The sequence below is a fragment of the Macaca thibetana genome, chromosome 16 (genome assembly GCF_024542745.1).
Source record: "Macaca thibetana thibetana isolate TM-01 chromosome 16, ASM2454274v1, whole genome shotgun sequence".
NCBI classification, from domain to species: Eukaryota; Metazoa; Chordata; class Mammalia; order Primates; family Cercopithecidae; genus Macaca; species Macaca thibetana.
In genome coordinates, this window is record NC_065593.1 from 19,898,905 (window position 1) to 19,920,458 (window position 21,554).

General features: G+C 49.3%; 1 protein-coding gene across 4 annotated transcripts in view; it reads left to right on the plus strand.

Moving 5' to 3' along the window:
• The window catches only part of YWHAE (tyrosine 3-monooxygenase/tryptophan 5-monooxygenase activation protein epsilon), a 130,631-nt gene that overhangs the window by 53,910 nt on the left and 55,167 nt on the right, over nt 1-21,554 (plus strand). The window contains exon 2 of one of the 4 annotated variants that reach the window (XM_050763583.1): nt 16,669-16,809. In XM_050763583.1, the coding sequence (XP_050619540.1) occupies nt 16,746-16,809 (64 nt within the window). In that variant the 5' untranslated portion in view covers nt 16,669-16,745. Of the gene's footprint in view, nt 1-16,637; nt 16,810-21,554 lie in introns of those variants that run through there. The other 3 variants (XM_050763582.1, XM_050763581.1, XM_050763584.1) reach the window with 3 other exon arrangements.

The window sequence follows — 21,554 nt, forward strand, 5'->3', positions numbered from 1 at the left end:
TATCTCAAAAATAAAAACAAATGGATGATCACGTTCCCCATTTGCTGCTCGTTCAACTTGCCTATCTCAATGTCTATCACCATTGGCCAGGCCACAACTCTGGAGACAATCCTCTCCTCTTCTCGCTCTTAATTTACCAAGTTCTCAGTCTTACACAGTTCACTTCCCTCCCTCCCCACTGCTGCTCCCCTAGTTCAAACTGCCAGCGCCTCTCTCCTAGATGACCTCAACAGCCGCCTAACTGGGCTCCTTGTCACGAGTTTTGGCCCTTCCAGTCCATCCTCCACATTGCAGCCCCTGTGAGCTTTTATATCATCTCCTATTAGATTATATTCTCCTTCAGCCAGTGTCTCAACTCCCTGCAAAGGGAAACAGAGCTCTTCATGTTCCAGCTCCTTTCCTTCCCAGCCTCATCTTCCTCACTCTCCCTCCAGTGCTCTGGGCTCTAGCCACACTGAATTTCTTGCCCTGTCTTTACCTGACCCACCTGCTCTCTCCTCTGGGCTTTTGGACACTGTAACTCTATCTCATTTTCAAACATCAGTCTTATCTAATGTCCGAATTTGGATTAGGTGCTTGCCCTGTGTCCTGTCTTGCTAACATGCACTTACTGCCATGACCTCACACTGAACTGAGATTGCCCATGAGTGTGTCCATCACAAGGCCACGGCCATTAAATTGTTGTATTCCCAACACCCAGTCCTGTTGGACACAGCAGATACCCAGGGGTTGTATTCTGAACCAAAGAATGAAAACACGATAGGTGGGCTAGGTCATCAAAAGCCACGTGGGGCTGGGCACAGTGGCTCACCCCTGTAACCCTAGCACTTTGGGAGGCCGACATGGGCAGATCACCTGAGATTGGGAGTTCGAGACTAGCCTGGCCAACATGGTGAAACCCCATGTCTAATAAAAATACAAAAATTAAGGCCAGCCACGGTGGCTCACACCTGTAATCCCAGCACTTTGGGAAGCCAAGATGGGCAGATCACTTGAGGTCAGGAGTTCCAGACCAGTCTGGCTAACATGGTGAAACCTTGTCTCTACTAAAAATACAAAAACTAGCTGGGCCTAGTGGCAGGCACCTGTAATCCCAGCTACTTGGGAGGCTGAGACAGGAGAATTCCTTGAACCCAGGAGGTGGAGGTTGCAGTGAGCCAAGATCGCACCATCGCACTCCAGCCTAGGCGAAAGAGCAAGACTCCGTCTCAAAAAAAAAAAAAAAAAAATTAGCTGGGCATGGTGGCGCATGCCTGTAATCCTAGCTACTCGAGAGACTGAGGCAGGAGAATCACTGGGACCCCTGAAGCAGAGGTTGCAGTGAACCGAGATTGCACCATTTCACTCCAGCCTGAGCATCACAACAAGACTGTCACAAAAAAATAAAAGTATATCAGTTAGCTTTTGCTGCAAAGTAAACCATGCCAATCCTTAGTGGCTTAAAACAACAGTCACTTAGTCATAATTACACAGGTCAGCAGCTGGGGTTGGGCTTAGTGGGGCAGTTCTCCAGGTCTTGGCCAGTTTCACTCATGGATGACGTCAGCTGCTGATTGGCGGGGACTGGCTGGTCTTGGATGGCCCTCAGCTGACACAGTTTATCTTTGCTTCGTGTGGTCTCCCATCCTACAGCAGGGCAGCCTGGACTGGTGGCTATTGGCAGGGTTCCAAGAGAGCAGGCAGTATTACACTAGGTCTCTTAAGATGTAGCCGTGGAATTGACAATATCAGTCCCCCCTGCATTCTTTTTTTTAAATCTTCCCCAATTTAAATCTTTTAATTTAAAAGTAAACTTTATTGTCAAAAATGCAAAATTGGGGCCGGGCGCAGTGGGTCACACCTGTAATCCCAGCACTTTGGGAGGCCAAGGCGGGGATCACAAGGTCAGGAGATCAAGATCATCCTGGCTAACATGGCGAAACCCCATCTCTACTAAAAATATAAAAAAATTAGCAGCCGGGCGTGGTGGCGGATGCCTGTGGTCCCAGCTACTCGGGAGGCTGAGGTAGGAGAATGGTGTGAACCCGGGAGGCGGAGGTTGCAGTGAACCAAGATCGCGCCACTGCACTCCAGCCTGGGCAACAGAGTGAGACTCCGTCTCAAAAAAAAAAAAAAATGCAGACTTGGGGAGGGCAGAAAGATCACACACAAGGCTGCCACTTCACACCTGGAGGGTTGCACAGGTGCCGGGCAGAGGTGCTCCTCGCTTCCCAGATGGTGCAGCCGCGGAATTGCCCTGCATTCTCTTGATCAAAGCAAGTCAGGAGGCCAGCCCAAATTCAGGCAGGCTTTGTCTGCTTGCAGGATCATCATTTTTGTTTAGTTTTGTTTGTTTAGCTTTGAGACAAGGTCTCATTTTGTCACCCAGGCTTCAGTGCAGTGGCATAGTCACAGCTCACTGCAGCCTCGACCTCTGGGCTCAAATTATCCTCCCACCTTAACCTCGTGATTAGCGGGAACTATAGGTGCGCACTACGTCCAGTTAATTTTTGTATTTTTTATAGAGATGGGGATTTCATCATGTTGGCCAGCTTGGTCTAGAACTCCTGAGCTCAATCAATCCTCCTGCCTCAGCCTCCCTTACTGCTGGGAAGTCTTTTCTCGTGAGACAGAGTTTCACTCTATCGCCCAGGCTGGAGTGCAGTGGCACAATCTTGGCTCACTGCAACTTCCGCCTCTTGGGATCAAGCGATTTTCCTGCCTCAGCCTCCTGAGTAGCTGGGACTACAGGTACCTGCCACCACGCCTGACTATTTTTTGTATTTTTAGTAGAGATGGGGTTTCACCATGTTGCTTAGGCTGGTCTTGAACTTCTTTTTTTTTTTTTTTTTTTTTTGAGACGGAGTCTCGCTCTGTCGCCCAGGCTGGAGTGCAGTGGCCGGATCTCAGCTCACTGCAAGCTCCGCCTCCCGGGTTCACGCCATTCTCCTGCCTCAGCCTCCCGAGTAGCTGGGACTACAGGCGCCCGCCACCTCGCCCGGCTAGTTTTTTGTATTTTTTTTGTAGAGACGGGGTTTCACCGTGTTAGCCAGGATGGTCTCAATCTCCCGACCTCGTGATCCGCCCGTCTCGGCCTCCCAAAGTGCTGGGATTACAGGCTTGAGCCACCGCGCCCAGCCTTCTGGTCTTGAACTTCTTTTTTTTTTTTTTTTTTTTTTTGAGACGGAGTCTTGCTCTGTCGCCCAGGCTGGAGTGCAGTGGCTGGATCTCGGCTCACTGCAAGCTCCGCCTCCCGGGTTCATGCCATTCTCCTGCCTCAGCCTCCCGAGTAGCTGGGACTACAGGCGCCCGCCACCTCGCCCGGCTAGTTTTTTTTTTTTTTTTGTACTTTTTAGTAGAGACGGGGTTTCACCGTGTTAGCCAGGATGGTCTCGATCTCCTGACCTCGTGATCCGCCCGTCTCGGCCTCCCAAAGTGCTGGGATTACAGGCTTGAGCCACCGCGCCCGGCCTGGTCTTGAACTTCTAAGCTCAGTTAATCCACCTGCCTCAGCCTCCCAAAGTGCTGGGATTACAGGTGTGAGCCACTGTGCCCGGCAGGATCATCATTTTTAAATCAAACGAGGGCACTTCTTTGGCAGGGATACCTTTTTTAATGTCCCACAGAAGTTCCCTATGAGCCAACAGGGCCCTGATATTCAAATGAAAGCACAGAGCTGGTTACTAAAGAATATGCAAGGGCACAAGGCACGTAAAGCAGCAAAATGAAGTAAGCACAAAACTAAAGACACAGTTTTGTTTTTTGTGGTTTTTTTGAGTCGGAGTCTCGCTCTGTCACCCAGGCTGGAGTGTAGTGGCACAATCTTGGCTCACTGCAACCTCCGCCTCCCTGGTTCATGCCATTCTCCTGCCTCAGCCTTCCAAGTAGCTGGGACTACAGGCGCCCACCACCACGCCTGGCTAATTTTTTTGTGTATTTTTAGTCGAGACGGGGTTTCACCGTGTTAGCCAGGATGGTCTCTTATCTCCTGACCTCATGATCCGCCCGCCTCGGCCTCCCAAAGTGCTGGGATTCCAGGCCTGAGCCACTGCACCCAGCCAGACACAGCTCTTATTAATGGATCAGAATAAATCATTGAGGAATTGAGAGAAACGGGAGCAAGGAAAAACAACAAAGACTCAGGTTAATATGTCTAAATTGAATTCAGAAGTCACCAGAAAAACAAAGCACACAAAGTCTGGTTTGTTTCTATAAAAGGCAACTCTATAGAGATAGGAAATAGATTAGGGGTTGCCTCTGGCTGGGAGTAGGAATGGAGATTGATTGTAAACGGGCACAAAGTTTGATTTTAGTATGACAGGAATGCTCTAAAATCAGACGGTGGTGATGGCTGGGTAACTCAGTCATATACTAAAACTCATTGAATTATTGCTCAAAATAGGTGAATTTATGGTGTGGAAATTGTACCTCAGTGAACATACTCTTTTTATTTTGTTTTGTTTTTTTGAGACGGAGTCTCGCTCTGTCTAGAGGTGAGGTTTCACCATGTTGACCCAGCTGGTCTCGAATTCCTGACTTGGGGTGATCTGCCCACCTCAGTCTCCCAAAGTGCCAGGGTTACAGGCATGAGCCACTGTGCCTGGCCCCAACAAACATATTCTTTAAATATTGTCACTTGTCAGTCTTAGCACAATAAGACCAAAGAAAGGAAGCTTGCAGCAAGCACCACCTCTGAGGTATTCTGGCCAAAAAAAAAAAGAAAAAATATTTAAGGAATAGGAAATAATTTAAATAGCATCGCAAGAAAGCAAAGAAACAAGTCCAGAAGGCCAGGTGTGGTGGCTCACACATGTAATCACGAGGTCAGGAGATGGAGACCATCCTGGCTAATAAGGTGAAACCTTGTGTCTCCTGAAAATACAAAAATTACCTGGGCGTGGTGGCAGGTGGCTGTAATCCCAGCTACTGGGGAGGCTGAGTTCAGAAGAATGGCTTGAACCCGGGAGGCGGAGGTTGCAGTGAGCCGAGATTGCGCCACTGCACTCCAGCCTGGGCGACAGAGCGACACACCCCTGTCTCAAAACAAATAAACAACAACAAAAAAAGACCCAAGTCCAGAGTGTGAGATATTTTACATGACAAACAGCCCAGAGTCGTCGTCTTTTCATACATGATGTGAAAAATAAAATGTCCGGGTGCGGTGGCTCACGTCTGTAATCCCAGCACTTTGGGAAGCCAAGGTGGGTGGATCACCTCAGGTCAGGAGTTTGAGACCAGCCTGACCAACATGGAGAAACCTCGTCTCTACTAAAAATACAAAAAAGTAGCCAGGTGTGGTGGTGGGCGCCTGTAGTCCCAGCTACTCAGGAGGCTGAGGCAGGAGAATGGTGTGAACCTGGGTGGCGGAGGTTGCAGTGAGCCGAGATCGCACCACTGCACTCCAGCCTGGGCGACAGAGCGTGACTCCATCTCAAAGACAGACAAACAAAAAACAAAAAACTGCCTAAACCCACAGGGCATCAACCTAATGGCTAAGGTTAGTATGACCATAAACCACGAATAACATTTCCGAACAGAAACATTCCACACTCCTTCCTGACCAGAGACATGTTAGCCCCGAGATAACCCTCTCCACCCAAGACATTCCAACCCTGCCATGAAACTTACACACACAGAAACATTCCCAGCTTGTAATAAGCCCCCTCACCCTAAAACCAATATATACTCAGTCTGTAAGAGTAAGCACTCTTGACTGAAGTCAGCCAGAAGCCCCTCTCAGGTTTATTTTCTCTAAAACAAATCCGTCTTTAACTATTGAGCTGCATTTCATGTTTTTTTCCTTCTTTCTTTCACTCATCGAGAGGATCACTTGAGCCCAGGAGTTTGAGTCCAGACTGCAAAATAGCAAGACATTTGTGTCTAAAAAATCAAATAGGCCGGGCGTGGTGGCTCGAGCCTGTAATCCCAGCACTTTGGGAGGCCGAGACGGGCGGATCACGAGGTCAGGAGTTCGAGACCATCCTGGCTAACACGGTGAAACCCCGTCTCTACTAAAAAATACAAAAAACTAGCTGGGCGAGGTTGCGGGCGCCTGTAGTCCCGGCTACTCGGGAGGCTGAGGCAGGAGAATGGCGTAAAAACCCGGGAGGCAGAGCTTGCAGTGAGCTGAGATCCGGCCACTGCACTTTAGCCTGGGCAACACAGCGAGACTCCGTCTCAAAAAAAAAAAAAAAAAAAAAATCAAATAGAGGCCAGGTGCGGTGGCTCACGCCTGTAATCCCATGAATTTGGGAGGCTGAGGCAGGTGGATCACTTGAGGTCGTGAGTTCCAGACCAGCCTGACCAACGTGATGAAACCCCATCTCTTCTAAACTACCAAAATTAGCCAGGCATGGTGGTGGGCGCCTGTAATCCCAGCTACTTGGGAGGTTGAGGAAGGAGAATCGCTTGAACCCAGGAGGTGGAGGTTGTGGTGAGCCAACATTGTGCCACTGCACTCCAGCTTGGGCAACAGAATGAGACTCTGTCTCAAAAAGTAAATAAATTAGGCCGGGCACGGTGGCTCAGGCCTGTAATCCCAGCACTTTGGGAGTCTAAGTCAGGAGGATCACCTGAGGTCAGGAATTCGAGACCAGCCTGACCAACACGGAGAAACCCCATCTCTACTAAAAATACAAAAAATTAGCTGGGCATGGTGGTGCGTGCCTGTAGGCCCAGCTACTCAGGAGGCTGAGGCAGGAGAATCGCTTGAACCCAGCAGGTGGAGGTTGCAGTGAGCCAAGATTGCGCCATTGGACTCCAGCCTGGTGACAGAACAAGACCCCGTCTCAAAAATAAGTAAGTAAATAAATTTAAAAAATAAATAAATTTAAATGAATAAATAAATAAAACTAAGAATGTTGGAACATGGAAAAAGACAATAATGAAATAAAGCAAATTCAGCCCGGCCTGAAAGCTCATTTTTAAAAAACTCTCTCACCAAATTAGAATTAGAAGGATCTCCTTAACTTGATAAAAATTATAGGGGCCGGGCGCGGTGGCTCAAGCCTGTAATCCCAGCACTTTGGGAGGCCGAGACGGGCGGATCACGAGGTCAGGAGATCGAGACCATCCTGGCTAACACGGTGAAACCCCATCTCTACTAAAAAATACAAAAAACTAGCCGGGCGAAGTGGCGGGCGCCTGTGGTCCCAGCTACTCGGGAGGCTGAGGCACGAGAATGGCGTAAACCCGGGAGGTGGAGCTTGCAGTGAGCTGAGATCCGGCCACTGCACTCCAGCCTGGGCGACAGAGCCAGACTCCGTCAAAAAAAAAAAAAAAAAAAAAAAAAAAAAAAAAAAAAAAAAAATTATTTATCAGGGCTGGGTGCGGTGGCTTACGCCTGGAATCCCAGCACTTTGGGAGGCCGAGGCGGGCGGATCACGAGGGCAGGAGATCGAGACCATCCTGGCTAACATGGTGAAACCCTGTCTCTACTAAAAATACAAAAAAATAGCTGGACGTGGTGGCGGGCGCCTGTAGTCCCAGTTACTCAGGAGGCTGAGGCAGGAGAATGGCACGAACCCGGGAGGCGGAGGTTGCAGTGAGCCGAGATTGCGCCACTGCGCTCCAGCCTGGGCAACAGAGTGAGACTCCGTCTCAAAAAAAAAAAAAAAAGAACTAATAAGACAGTTCAGTAAGGCAGTTGGGTACAAGATAACTATCAAAAATCATTGATTTGGGGCTGGGCACAGTCGTTCATGCCTGTAATCTCAGCACTTTGGGAGGGTGAGGCTGGAAGATCATTGAGCCCAGGCATTTGAGACCAGACAGATCAACAGGGCAAAACCCCATCTATACCAAAAAAAAAGGATTTTTGTATGTATCAGTGGAAGTATAGCTCAATCAGAAATATAAAATAGGGGGAGAGCCCATTTATAACATCAATAGCCTCCTAAATAATTGGCAACAAAACGAATTAGAAATATGTGAGAGGCTGGGTGCGGTGGCTCACACCTGTAATTCCAGCACTTTGGAAGGCGGAGGCGGGCGGATCACGAGGTCAGGTGATCGAGACCATCCTGACTAAAACAGTGAAACCCTGCCTCTACTAAAAACACAAAAAAACATTAGCCGGGCATGGTGGCGGGTGCCTGTAGTCCCAGTTACTGGGGAGGCTGAGGCAGGAGAACAGCGTGAACCCAGGAGGCGGAGCTTGCAGTGAGCCCAGATCATGCCACTGCACTCCAGCCTGGGCGACAGGGCAAGACTCCATCTCAAAAAAAAAAAAAAAAGAAAAAGAAATATGTGAGATCTCTATACATTTAACTATACAATTGTATTTAAGTTCATTTCAGGCCAGGCGTGGTGGCTCACGCCTGTAATCCAAGCACTTTGGGAGGCTGAGGCAGGCAGATTACCTGAGGTCAGGAGTTCAAGACTAGTCTAGCCAACATGGTGAAAGCCCCTTTCTACTAAAAATAAAATATTAGCCAGGTGTGGTGGCACACACCTGTAGTCCCAGCTACTCAGGAGGCTGAAGCAGGAGAATCGTTTGAACCCGGAGGCAGAGGTTGCAGCGAGCAAAGATTGTGCCACTGCACTCCAGCCTGGGTGACAGAGTGAGGCTGTCTCCAAAAAAAAAAAAAAAAAAAAATCATTTCAACAAGGAGATTGGAATAAAATTGGAGAATTTTCCTGAGAAAACTCATTTTTGAACATATCTCCAATTCTTGGGCCGGGTGCAGTGGCTCACGTCTGTCATCCCAGGACTTTGGGAGGGCGAGGTGGGTGTATTACGTGAGGTCAGGAGTTAGAGACTAGTCTGGCCAACATGGCGAAATCCCATCTCTACTAAATGCAAGAAAATAGCCAGGCATGTGGCACATTCCTGTAGCCCCAGCTACTTGGGAGGCTGGGGCAGGAGAATCACTTGAACCTGGGAGGCAGAAGTTGCAGTGAGCCGAGATTGTGCCACTGCACTCCAGCCTGGGCAACAAAAGCAAAACTCTGTCTCAGAAAAAAGAAAAGAAGGCTGGGCGCGGTGGCTCAAGCCTGTAATCCCAGCACTTTGGGAGGCCGAGACAGGCGGATCACGAGTTCAGGAGATCGAGACCATCCTGGCTAACACAGTGAAACCCCGTCTCTACTAAAAAAATACAAAAAACTAGCCGGGCGAGGTGGCGGGTGCCTGTAGTCCCAGCTACTCCGGAGGCTGAGGCAGGAGAATGGCGTAAAACCCGGGAGGTGGAGCTTGCAGTGAGCTGAGATCCAGCCACTGCACTCCAGCCCGGGCGACAGAGCGAGACTCCATCTCAAAAAAAAAAAAAAAAAAAAAAAAAGAAAAAAAAAATTTTCCAATTTTATTTTAATTAATCTATAAATTCAGAACAGTCCCCCAAAAAATCTACATGGGTCTTGAGAGAACTTTTCAAGTTTATTCTTTTTTTTTTTTTTTTTTTGAGACGGAGTCTCGCTCTGTCGCCTGGGCTGGAGTGCAGTGGCGCGATCTCAGCTCACTACAAGCTCCGCCTCCCGGGTTCACGCCATTCTCCTGCCTCAGCCTCCCGAGTAGCTGGGACTACAGGCACCCGCCGCCTCGCCCGGCTAATTTTTTGCATTTTTAGTAGAGACGGGGTTTCACCGTGTTAGCCAGGATGGTCTCGATCTCCTGACCTCGTGATCCGCCCGCCTCGGCCTCCCAAAGTGCTGGGATTACAGGCGTGAGCCACCGCGCCCGGCCATCAAGTTTATTCTAAAGTTCATCTAGGAGAGTAAAAGTACAAAAATGAGTGAAATTTTGAAGAAAAAAATATTTAACCATACATAAAAACGTACTATAATGGCATTATATTTAAAATCTTATCGACATAAGAACAAACAGATCAGTGGAACTGAATAGAAAGATTCTAAAACCAGACATAGGAAAATTTGAAACATAATAAACATGTCATTTCAAATCACTTTAGATATGGAATTTTTTTTTTTTTTTTTTTGACATGGGGTCTTGATCTGTCATCCAGGCTGGAGTGCAGTGGCTCAATCTCAGCTCACTGCAACCTCCGACTCCCTCGTTCAAGCGATTCTCCTGCATCAGCCTTCCGAGTAGCTGGGATTACAGGCATGCGCCACCACGCCCAGATAATTTTTGTATTTTTTTTTTGTTTGTTTTTATTTTTTTTTGAGACGGAGTCTCGCTCTGTCGCCCAGGCTGGAGTGCAGTGGCCAGATCTCAGCTCACTGCAAGCTCCGCCTCCCGGGTTCACGCCATTCTCCTGCCTCAGCCTCCCAAGTAGCTGGGACTACAGGCGCCCGCCACCTCGCCCGGCTAGTTTTTTGTACTTTTTAGTAGAGACGGGGTTTCACCGTATTAACCAGGATGGTCTCGATCTCCTGACCTCGTGATCCGCCCGTCTCGGCCTCCCAAAGTGCTGGGATTACAGGCTTGAGCCACCGCGCCCGGCCCTGTATTTTTAATAGAGACGGGGTTTCACTATGTTGACCATGCTAGTCTTGGTCTCCTGACTTCGTGATCTGCCTGCCTTGGCCTCCTAAAGTGCTGGGATTACAGGCGTGAGCCACTGTGCCTGGCCCTTTTTGTTTTTTTGAGACACAGTCTGTCTCACCCAGGCTGGAGTAAAGGGGTGTCATCAAGTCCCACTGCAAACTCCAACTCTTGGGCTCAAGCAATTCTTCCTCCTCAGTCTCTCAAGTAGCTGGTACTACAAGCACACACAACCGTGCCCAGTTAAGTTTTGTATTTGTAGTAAAGACAAGGTCTCAGTGTGTTGCCCACACTGGTCTCAAGCTCCTGGGCGTAAGAGATTCCCCCACCTAAGCCTCCTGAAGTGTTGGCATTACAGGCATGAGCCACCAAGCCTGCATAGATTATTTTTCTTTTTACTTTGTTCTTTTTCTTTTTTTTTTTCAAGACATAGTCTGGCCCTGTTGGCCATGCTGGAGTGCAGTGCTGTTATCATGGCTCCCTGCAGCCTCCACCTCCTGGCCTCAAGTGATCCTCCCACTATAGCCTCCCGAGTAGCTGGGAGTACAGGTGCATGCCACCACACTAATTTTTTGTAGAGACGGGGGTTTCACTATGTTGCCCAGGCTGGTCTTCAAATCCTGGTCTCAAGTGATCCTCCCACTTTAGCCTCCTAGAGTGCTGGGATTTCAGGCATGAGCCACTGTGCTGAGCCTGGGCTTTTTTTTTTTTTTTTTTTAATGCCATTAAGTCTATTGATTTTTTTCTTTTTCTTTTTCTTTTTGTTTTTTTTTTTTGAGACAGAGTTTTGCTCTGTCACCCAGGCTGGAGTGCAGTGGTGTGATCTTGGCTCACTGCAACCTCCTCCCCCCAGCTTCAAGTGATTCTCCTGCCTCAGCCTCCCGAGTAGCTGGGACTATAGGTGTGCTGCCATCATGTCCAGCTAATTTTTATATTTTTATTTTTATTTTATTTATTTATTTTTGAGATGGAGTCTCGTTCTATCGCCCAGGCTGGAGTGCAATGGCGCAATCTCAGATCACTGCAACCTCCACCTCCCAGGTTCAAGCGATTCTCCTGCCTCAGCCTCCTGAGTAGCTGGGATTACAGGCACCTGCCACCATACCCGGCTAATTTTTTGTGCATTTTTAGTAGAGACAGGGTTTCACTATGTTGGCCAGACTGGTCTCAAACTCCTGACTTCAGGTGATCCACTCGCCTCAGATTCCCAAAGTGCTGGGAGTACAGGAGTGAGCCACCAAACACGGTTAATGATATTTTTGTAACATCTTATTTCCTTCTATAGTGCTTAGTAGACTGCCACGTATCCAGGGGCTCTCCGGACGGACGAAGTGAGTTCTTGTTTCTTATTAAAGCAAATTTTCAGTCAGGCAGGGAGACTTACACTTGGGGCTGTGACCTAATGACCTGGAGATTGTTTCAAAGGACTTTCAATAGCACGTGCAGGATCTACTGCCGCAGCAGCAGGGAACAGCAGTGAAGAGCGCAGGACCGTATCACGACAGCCACCTCTGTGCAGCACCAGGATGTTTTAGATCTGTTTATAATCCCAAATGCGACATCAAAATGTTTCTGTGTATATTTTTGGTGCCCTATCAACAAGGTCTGCCCGTTAGTTCCGTGTATTGCGAGAACAGGCAGTACAGTCACAGAAGCAATCTACGTGTAGGATTTCTGCCGTCTCAGCAGTTACTTAGGAAGAAGCACTTTTGGAGAGATTTCAGCGGGTCTAGGGAGACGCTGTGCAGAAGCTGCTTTGAGAAAGCGACGACAGAAAGCTGCTTTCCCTAGCACAGACAGCGGCATGTGCACGGCAGCCCTGCAGTCAACCTGGCAGCACAGCTGTCTTTGTAGGTAGCGTTTTGTGAACGTGTTGACCAAATCCGTAATTTGCCCACCCCTGTTGGCCACTCATTGCTGTCAAATTACCTGTCTGTCTTCACTGCTCCTCTCAGGAGACCCCTACACTTACCAGTTCCACTTTCTCGGCTTCCCTGAGCTTCCACCAAACGTAGTCGGCTTCCAACACCATTTTGAAACTCCTCTTGAAGGTCACTAATGACCTAATCGCAATATCCAATGGCTTTCCCTCAGTGCTAATCTTATGTTTCTGCAGAATTTAATTCAACTGACACCCCCTTTATTCTTTTTCTTTTTTTTTTTTTTTTTGATACAGAGTCTCACTCTGTCGCCCAGGCTGGAGTGCGGTGGTGCAATCTCGGCTCACCACAACCTCTGCCTCCCAGGTTCAAGTGATTGTCCGGCCTCAGCCTCCTAAGTAGCTGGGATTACAGCTGCGTGCCAGTGCGCCCGGCTAATTTTTGTATTTTTAGTAGATACAGGGTTTCAGCATTTTGGTCAGGCTGGTCTCGAACACCTGATCTTCTTATCCACCCACCTTGGCCTCCCTAAGTGGTGGGATTATAGGCGTGAGCCACCAAGCCCGGCCAACAGCTTCCCTTCTATTTGGGATGCATGTCCCCTTTTACAACTCCTTTGTGGTCATTTCTACCTGAGGATCCCTGATCCTCTGAACCAACATGTGCTAAAAGGAACTTTGTCTTTCTCTGCATTCCATCAGCAAGTGTTCCTAGCATTCCCATTTTTTTTTTTTTTTTTTTTTTTTTTTTTTTTTTTTTTGAGACGGAGTCTCGCTCTGTCGCCCAGGCTGGAGTGCAGTGGCGCGATCTCGGCTCACTGCAAGCTCCGCCTCCCGGGTTCACGCCATTCTCCTGCCTCAGCCTCCCGAGTAGCTGGGACTACAGGCGCCCACAACCGCGCCCGGCTAATTTTTTGTATTTTTAGTAGAGACGGGGTTTCACCGTGGTCTCGATCTCCTGACCTTGTGATCCGCCCGCCTCGGCCTCCCAAAGTGCTGGGATTACAGGCGTGAGCCACCGCGCCCGGCCCCCATTTTTTGTTAATATTCTCAGGGTGGAGATGGAAAGTCAATTTTTATTATAAGATCTCCAATCTGGGCCTGGAGCAGTGACTCACACCTGTAATCCCAACTTTTTTTTTTTTTTTTTTGAGACGGAGTCTTGCTCTGTTGCCCAGGCTGGAGTGCAGTGGCGCAATCTCAGCTCACTGCAAGCTCTGCCTCCCGGGTTCACGCCATTCTCCTGCCTCAGCCTCCCGAGTAGCTGGGACTACAGGCGCCCGCCACTGCGCCCGGCTAATTTTTTCTATTTTTAGTAGAGACGGGGTTTCACCATGGTCTCGATCTCCTGACCTTGTGATCTGCCTGCCTCGGCCTCCCAAAGTGCTGGGATTACAGGCGTGAGCCACCGTGCCCGGCCTGTAATCCCAACTCTTTGGGAGGCCGAGGCGGGTGGATCACCTGAGGCCAGGAGTTCGAGACCAGCCTGGCCAATATGGTGAAACCCTGTCTCTACTAAAAATACGAAAATTAGCTGGGCAGTTGTGCACGCCTGTAATTCCAGCTACTCGGGGGACTGAGACAGGAGAATCGCTCGAACCCGGAAGACAGAAGTTGCAGTGAGTCAAGATCGTGCCACTGCACTCCAGCCTGGGCCACAGAGCGAGACTCCATCTCAAAAAAAAAAAGCTGCAATCTGATCAGCTACCTGTGGCTTCCTTCTATAGTGCCATTCCTATTTATCCTTTCCTTTCTATTTTCATTGCTCCCATCTATTATCTTTGGTTATCCTCCTCTTTAATCATTGCTATGGAATATTTGTTAATATTTCTGAAATATAACTATGATGGTGTCATTCTCCATGCAAAATCATACAGCTCCCTTGGCCACAAAATAAGATGCAAAGGGCCGGGCGTGGTGGCTCACGCCTGTAATCCCAGCACTTTGGGAGGCCGAGGTGGGCGGATCACAAGGTCAGGAGATCGAGACCATGGTGAAACCCCGTCTCTACTAAAAATAGAAAAAATTAGCCGGGCGCAGGGGCGGGCGCCTGTAGTCCCAGCTACTCGGGAGGCTGAGGCAGGAGAATGGCGTGAACCCGGGAGGCGGAGCTTGCAGTGAGCCGAGATTGCGCCACTGCACTCCAGCCTGGGCGACAGAGCGAGACTCCGTCTCAAAAAAAAAAAAAAAAAAAAAAAAAAGATGCAAAGTTGGGTAAGTTGGTGCAAGCCTGTAGTCTCCCAGCTACTCGGGAGGCCAAGGTGGGATTGCTTGAGCTCAGTTTAAGACCAGTCTGTGCAACATGGCAAGATCCCTCCCTATCCCCACTTTATTTTTTGAGACAGGGTCTCGCTCTGTTACCCAGGCTGGTGAACACTGGTGCAATCACAATTCACTGCAGCCTCAACCTCTTGCACTCAGGAGATCCTCCTGCTTTAGCCTCTGAAACTGCTAAGATATGGCCGGGCGTGGTGGCTCACACCTGTAATCCTAGCACTTTGGGAGGCCTAGGCAGGCAGATCACGAGGTCCGGAGATCGAGACCATCCTGGCTAACACAGTGAAACCCCATCTCTACTAAAAACACAAAAAATTAGCTGGGCGTGGTGGCACGTGCCTGTAGTCCCAGCTACTCAGGAGGCTGAGGCAGGAGAATCGCTTGATCCCAGGAGGTGGAAGTTGCAGTGAGCTGAGATTGCAGCACTACACTCCAGCCGGGGCAACAGATGGAGATGCCGACTCAAAAAAATAAAAATAAAAGGTTTTTGTAGACATGAGGTCTTACTATGTTGCCCAGGCTGGTCTCAAACTCCTGGGCTCAAGTCATCCTTCTGCATGGGCCTCCCAAGTGCCAGGCACCGAAGCAATGTTCACTGAGTTATTCCTGCCTCCACAATCTTAATTTGATCTTGGTCCAACTCTTCTGTACCCTGTACTCCACACCATCCTCATCTAACAAATTCCCTGCTCCTATTCATGGTGGGCCTAGGGAGGAAAAAAGGTTAAATAGGAGGAGAAGAAAAAGATCAGTGTGAGGGGAAAGTTGATGCGTGACAACTGGAGCTCCCCTGTCCCTGACTACAACAGGACCCAGTTCTTTTTTTTTTTTGAGATGGAGTTGTGCTCTTGTTGCCCAGGCTGGTGTGCAATGGTGTGATCTTGGTTCACTGCACCCTCCGACTCCCTGGTTCAAGAGATTCTCCTGCCTCAGCCTCCCAAGTAGCTGGGATTACAGGCGTGCACCACCACACCCAGCGAAATTTTGTGTATATATATATATATTTTTTTCTTTTGAGACAGTCTTGCACTGTCGCCTGGGCTGGAGTGCAATGGGGGGATCTCAGTTCACTGTAACCTCTGCCTCCTGGGTTCAAGAGATTCTCCTGACTTAGCCTCCTGAGTAGCTGGGATTACAGCCATGTACCACCACGCCCAGCTAATTTTTTGTATTTTTAGTAGAGACGGGGTTTCACTATGTTGGCCAGGCTGGTCTCGAACTCCTGACCTTGTGATCCGCCCGCCTTGGCCTCCCAAGGTGCTGGGGTTACAGGTGTGAGCCACTGCGCCCGGCCAGGGCCCAGTTCGTTACCCTGAGTGTAAAAGTGTCTGAAATAGGCCCATGACCAGGAGTGGCGGAGAAACCCAGGACGCGGGCCGGGCGCGGTGGCTCACTCCTGTAATCCCAGCGCTTTGGGAGGCCGAGGTGGGCGGATCACCTTGAAGTCGGGAGTTTGAGACCAGCCTGACCAACATGGTGAAACCCCGTCTCTATTAAAAATACAAAAGGTAGCTGGGCTTGGTGGCGGGCGCCTGAAATCCCAGCTACTCGGGAGGCTGAGGCAGGAGAATCACTTGAACCCGGGAGGCAGACGTTGTGTTGAGCCGAGATCGCACCACTGCACTCCAGCCTGGGGAACAAGAGCGAAACTCCATCTCAAAAAAAAAACAAAAACACAAAAGGAAACCAGGACACGGTAGTGACAGCCGCTGCTTTCGGGGAGGAAAACCTGCCATGACAGAAACCGTTAGCGCCTCCGTCGTTCTCTTCCGCAGGTCGGGCCTCGGGCCCAGGTTTCCCGCCGGCTTTTTTCAGGAGCAGTCCCGGCCGGCCCCGCCTCAGCCCTTCCCGTTCCCCGGGGGCCGCTCCCTCTCAGCAGTCGCAGTTCCCGCCTCTGGGCTCCGGCGCCCGCTGAGCCCACGGAGGAGGGGCGTCTCCTGCGCTGGTTCCAGCCTCTTCGGGCGCCGAGTTCCAGGACCCGCCCCCCGCGCCAGTTGCCAGGGAGCGGTTGCCATAGAGCTGAGCAGTTGTCCGCGTGCGCAGGCGGAAGTCCCGGATTGAGGCGCCGCCATTTTTGCTGCCCGGACGCGGAGCGAGAGGCTGAGAGAGTCGGAGACACTATCCGCTTCCATCCGTCGCGCAGACCCTGCCGGAGCCGCTGCCGCTATGGATGATCGAGAGGATCTGGTGTACCAGGCGAAGCTGGCCGAGCAGGCTGAGCGATACGACGGTGAGTTGGGGGGGCAGCGGGGGGCTGGAATTCTCGGACCCTCTGCCGCCGCCCACAGAGGCCGGGAACAGGAGACAAAATGGCGGCATCGTCTGCGAGCCTGGCCCGGGGGCTTGGGTTCGGGAAGCAGGAAATGGCCTGGGAGCTCCCGGGGCAATGGGAGGCTGTATGCCTTGGAATGTGACCCCTTCGCCATCCTTAACTGCAAACAGCTCGCGGGCCGGGAGGCCGGGGAGACGGGGTGGAGGAGTTGGTTGTAAAATGGCGGCTGGGGGGAGGGCGAGTCCCGGGGCGGGGGAGGGGGAGGAGATGGCGGGTGCTGTCTCCGAATGAGCATCCCTCAGGGGAGCTTCTGGGACGGTCTTGGGATGTGGAGAACAATTGGGTGCGGTGACGGGGGAAGCAGCACCCGCCACATGGGAGAGAGCGGAGACCGGGAGCTGTAGCGCGGGCGCCTTTCAGGGAAATATGGCGGGTGGGGGCGGTGGCTTTTCCCCGGAGGCCCCGTGTGGGGCGGCGGCCGTGGAGTCTCACAAAGGAGAAGCCTTCAGAGCGATGGGCTTTCTCAGGCCTGAGGCGGGGGACAGTCCCGGGTGATGGTGGGGGGAGAGGGGTGAGCGGGAATCACTGCGGTTCGTCTGGGGCGGTGGCAGGCGCCGATGCTGCGATCGGGTTTCTCTCCCGTGGGCCGGCACCTCGTAGTGAGGGGGTTTGGGGCTTTTCCTCCTCGCCGCCTGCTGGGGAGGCCCAGAAAACCCTCAGTCCCTCCCCTTTCCTCAGACTTAAAACGGGAGACCTCGAAGTTCCTGTAACCTTTCTCTGACTGCATCACCAGTGGGTTCTGATGGATAGAAGCAGGAGACCAGGAGGCCACGACTCTGAGAGTTCGAGCCTTTGTAGGGCCCGAGCCTCAGTCCACCCGTTTGTAAAAACGATGACTTTACAGTTTGTGCGCACCATCATGACACATGGAAAGACCTGTTGAAATAAAGTTATTTCCAATAGTGTTCAGTCACTGTATTTTGGTTGACTCTGCAGGCTCGGAATGCTGGTCTGTACTTCGTGGGGGAGCTTAACCTATTCCAGGCACTCGGCTGAGGCTGGGGTTTTTGAGTTATGAAGGTTGGAGATCCTGTTGCTTTCTTTTTTTTCCATTTCAAATAAATGGGTTTATGTAGAAATTTTAGTAGTTCCTCTTTGTTCGTTGTTCCTTTGCCCATAACGGGTTCTCCAGTCCTTTTTCATAACTTTATCGAAATATCCATTGTGTCTGTCTAGTCATTGTCAGGAAGTTTATTCTTAGTCCTCCCTCCCAGTCCACCTTTTGAAATACCCTCACATTTATAATTGTGCGATACTGTAGTATTAAAGGAAAAGTCATGTATGTGGGTCCTGTGGTTTTAATGCTTTTGTGTGGTAGGGTGGGATGAGACATGGTTGGAATCAAGTATCTTTGATCCTTAGATTTTTCCTAATTAAGCTACCTGTATTTCAAAATGTTATGTAGGGCCGTTGCTTTCCTGGAAATGCAGATTTAGTCATGTGAATAACCTCAGGGCTACTCCCCCTTATCAGAAACGAGGATTCAGGGATTTGAAAATAAGACAAGACCTCTAGAAGTCAAATTTGGAATAATACTAAACTAAATTTCGTCTTGTAAATTGTTAAATTGCTATTTGTATTGAACAAGATTCCTGTTGGGAGAGGGAGGGGGATTAGATGGGGAAGTACAGCTCAAGGTCAGCTTTGTCTTTATTTCAGTGTTTAAAAATCAAACAGATAAAGATGTGCTTGTATTGGAAGTCTCCTCCTCCGCTCCTCATCTCCAGATGTTCCCCTCTTCATCTGTTAGTGTTCTTGGGAGGAAACAAATTATACTTGAATGCTTTCTGTTTTGTGGGCATTGGAGCTCTGAGTAAACTTGCTGTGATAACTAGAAAGGATGTGAGGGAAGGTCTTTTTTTTGAAAGCTCCTTTAAAAAAGCGATTTGAAAGCTTATGATTGTAGTTTCCAATTAAATGACAGGTTAGTGATAATTATATTTTTGATGTGAGTGGTGAAGATTTCTGACCAGAGCCCTTACTGGTTATTGAACATAGGACTCTGATAAAGCCACATCCTTACAGTTGTTAATGTTAGGTGTCCCCTTCAGGATCTAAAGGGGTAAGGAAATAGAATCTGCACGGTGAGGAGCTATTCCTGTGACTTGGGGCATATGGTAGGGATTCAGTAGAAAGGAGAGGAGGAGAAGGAGACAGACACCAGGAATTTCTACCTGTGTCCTCTGCCTGTGTCCATTCCTTTATTGAGTGCAATATTTTTTTGTTTCTGGGACGAAGTGTTGCCGGAGTCCTGGTCACCAAACAGAATTTAGCAGGTGTCGGTGGTGGAAGAAGGTAAGACAGTATATTAGCAGAATTTATTTGTTGGATACTTGTACCCAAATGCTGGTTTTCCAGCTGCTCTTTTATCTTTCTGTTAACTGCAGTAGGCCTATTTTATTTTGCTTGCTGTGTTGAATTAATGCCTAAACTTACATGTACCCTCATTTAATTCTATCCTGGGGCGTTGGAATCAATTTATATGGATTATTTAATGGTACGGGAGGAAGAGCTAAGCTGTATTCAGGAAAAGGACACTTTTATGTCACAGGAAATATTTAAGTTTGGGGCCAGGAGGTGAGGATTAAATCTAGCATCTCATCACTTTAACAAGCCAGTAGTCTAAGGAATCATTTTTTCATCCTTTGAAACCGTATTAAGCAAGTCCATTATTTCTTAATATTTCTCAAATATTGTTTGAGAATGTATATGAATTAATATAAAATGAATAGTGTATATGAATTAGTACAAAAAAGTGGGGAATAGGCCCGGCGCAGTGGCTCACGCCTGTAATCCAGCACGTTGGGAGATCAAGGTGGGTGGATCACCTGAGGTTGGGAGTTTAAGACCAGCCTGGCCAACAAATTATCTGTGCATAGCTACTGAGGAGGTTGAGGTGGGAGAATCACTTGAACCCAGGAGGTGAAGGTTGTAGTGAGCCAAGATTGTGGCATTACACTACAGCCTGGGTGACAGAGCGAGACTCTTGTCTCTAAAGATAAAAAAAAAAAAGAAAGAAAGAAAGTGAGGCTAGGTGCGGTGGCTCACGCCTATAATCCCAGTACTTTGGAAGTCTGAGGCCAAGGCGGGCGGATCACCTGAGGTCAAAAGTTCGAGACCAGCCTTACCAACATGGAGAAACCCCATCTCTACTAAAGATACAAAATTCTCTGGGGGTGGTGGGTGCCTGTAATCCCAGCTACTTGAGAGGCGGAGGCAGGAGAATCACTTGAACCTGGGAGGCCGAGATTGCAGTGAGCTAAGATCACGCCATTGCAGGCCAGCCAGGGCAACAACAACAACAAAAAATGGGGAATGTAGAGGGGAAAAATGAATAGTTTCCCCGTTTTGGGGGAGCAGAGGGGCAACATAAACTACATTTGGGCTTGTGGAGCAGTTGTTGGTTTTGTGTCTTCCCTGTCAAATTGGCTCCATAGAAGGTAGGGTGAAGTGTTGATGGTCATGTTGGATTCAGTAGGAATGCATCTGTTGTGTTATTTACTTGAGAGCTGTCTTTTTTTTTCCCTCCGCCTCCCAGGTTCAAGCGATTCTCCTGCCTCACCCTCCCGAGTAGCTGGGACTACACCATGCCAGACTAATTTTGTTTTTTTTTTTTTTTTTTTGTTTTTTTTTTTAGTAGAGACACAGTTTCTCCATGTTGGTCAGGCTGGTCTTGAACTCCCAACCTTAGGTGATCGGCCCACGTCGGCCTCCCAAAGTGCTGACATTACAGGCCTGAGCCACTGCAACCGGCTGAGAGCTGTCTTTTTTTTTTGAGGTGGAGTCTTGCTCTTGCTGCCCAGGCTGGAGTGCAATAGCACGATCTTGGCTCACTGCAACCTCCACCTCCTGGGTTCAAGCGATTCTCCTGCTTCAACTGCAAGATTACAGGTGCCTGCCACTATACCCGGCTAATTTTGTATTTTTGGTAGAGGTGGGGTTTTGCCATGTTGACGAGGTTGATCTCGAACTCCTGACCTCAGGTGATCCGCCCGCCTCAGCCTCCCAAAGTGCTGGGATTACAGGCGTGAGCCACCAAGCCCGCTGAGAGCTGTCCTTTTAAAACACCAGAGCCTCACCTCTAGCTAGCTTATTCTGCTGGTTAGTGAAGAATAGGGAAGGGAGCATGTGCGGAATGAACTTTTTAAAAACTATGGTCTTGTTAGGGAAAAAGTAGGTAGTAGTAAATTAACTTTGTTAATAAGTTTAGAAACATTTAGATTACCCATTCTTTGACTGTAGGCCAGTAATTTTCCATTGCCATTTCAGTTAATGGAGTAACTTTATGGAATAAAGTTTTTCTCCTTCTTAAATGCGTAGGCAGAACTGGGTAATGTGTTAAAAATCCCTTCTGGCCGGGCACAGTGGCTCACGCCTGTAATCCCAGCACTTTGGGAGGCTGAGGCACGCGGATCACAAGGCCAGGAGATCGAGACCATCCCGGCTAACACAGTGAAACCATGTCTCTACTGAAAACACAAAAAAGTAGCTGGGCATTGTGGCGGGCGCTTGTAGTCCCAGCTATTTGGGAGGCTGAGGCAGGAGAATGGCGGGAACCTGGGAGGCGGAGCTTTCAGTGAGCCGAGATTGCGCCACTGCACTCCAGCCTGGGCAACAGAGCGAGACTCTGTCTCAAAAAAAAA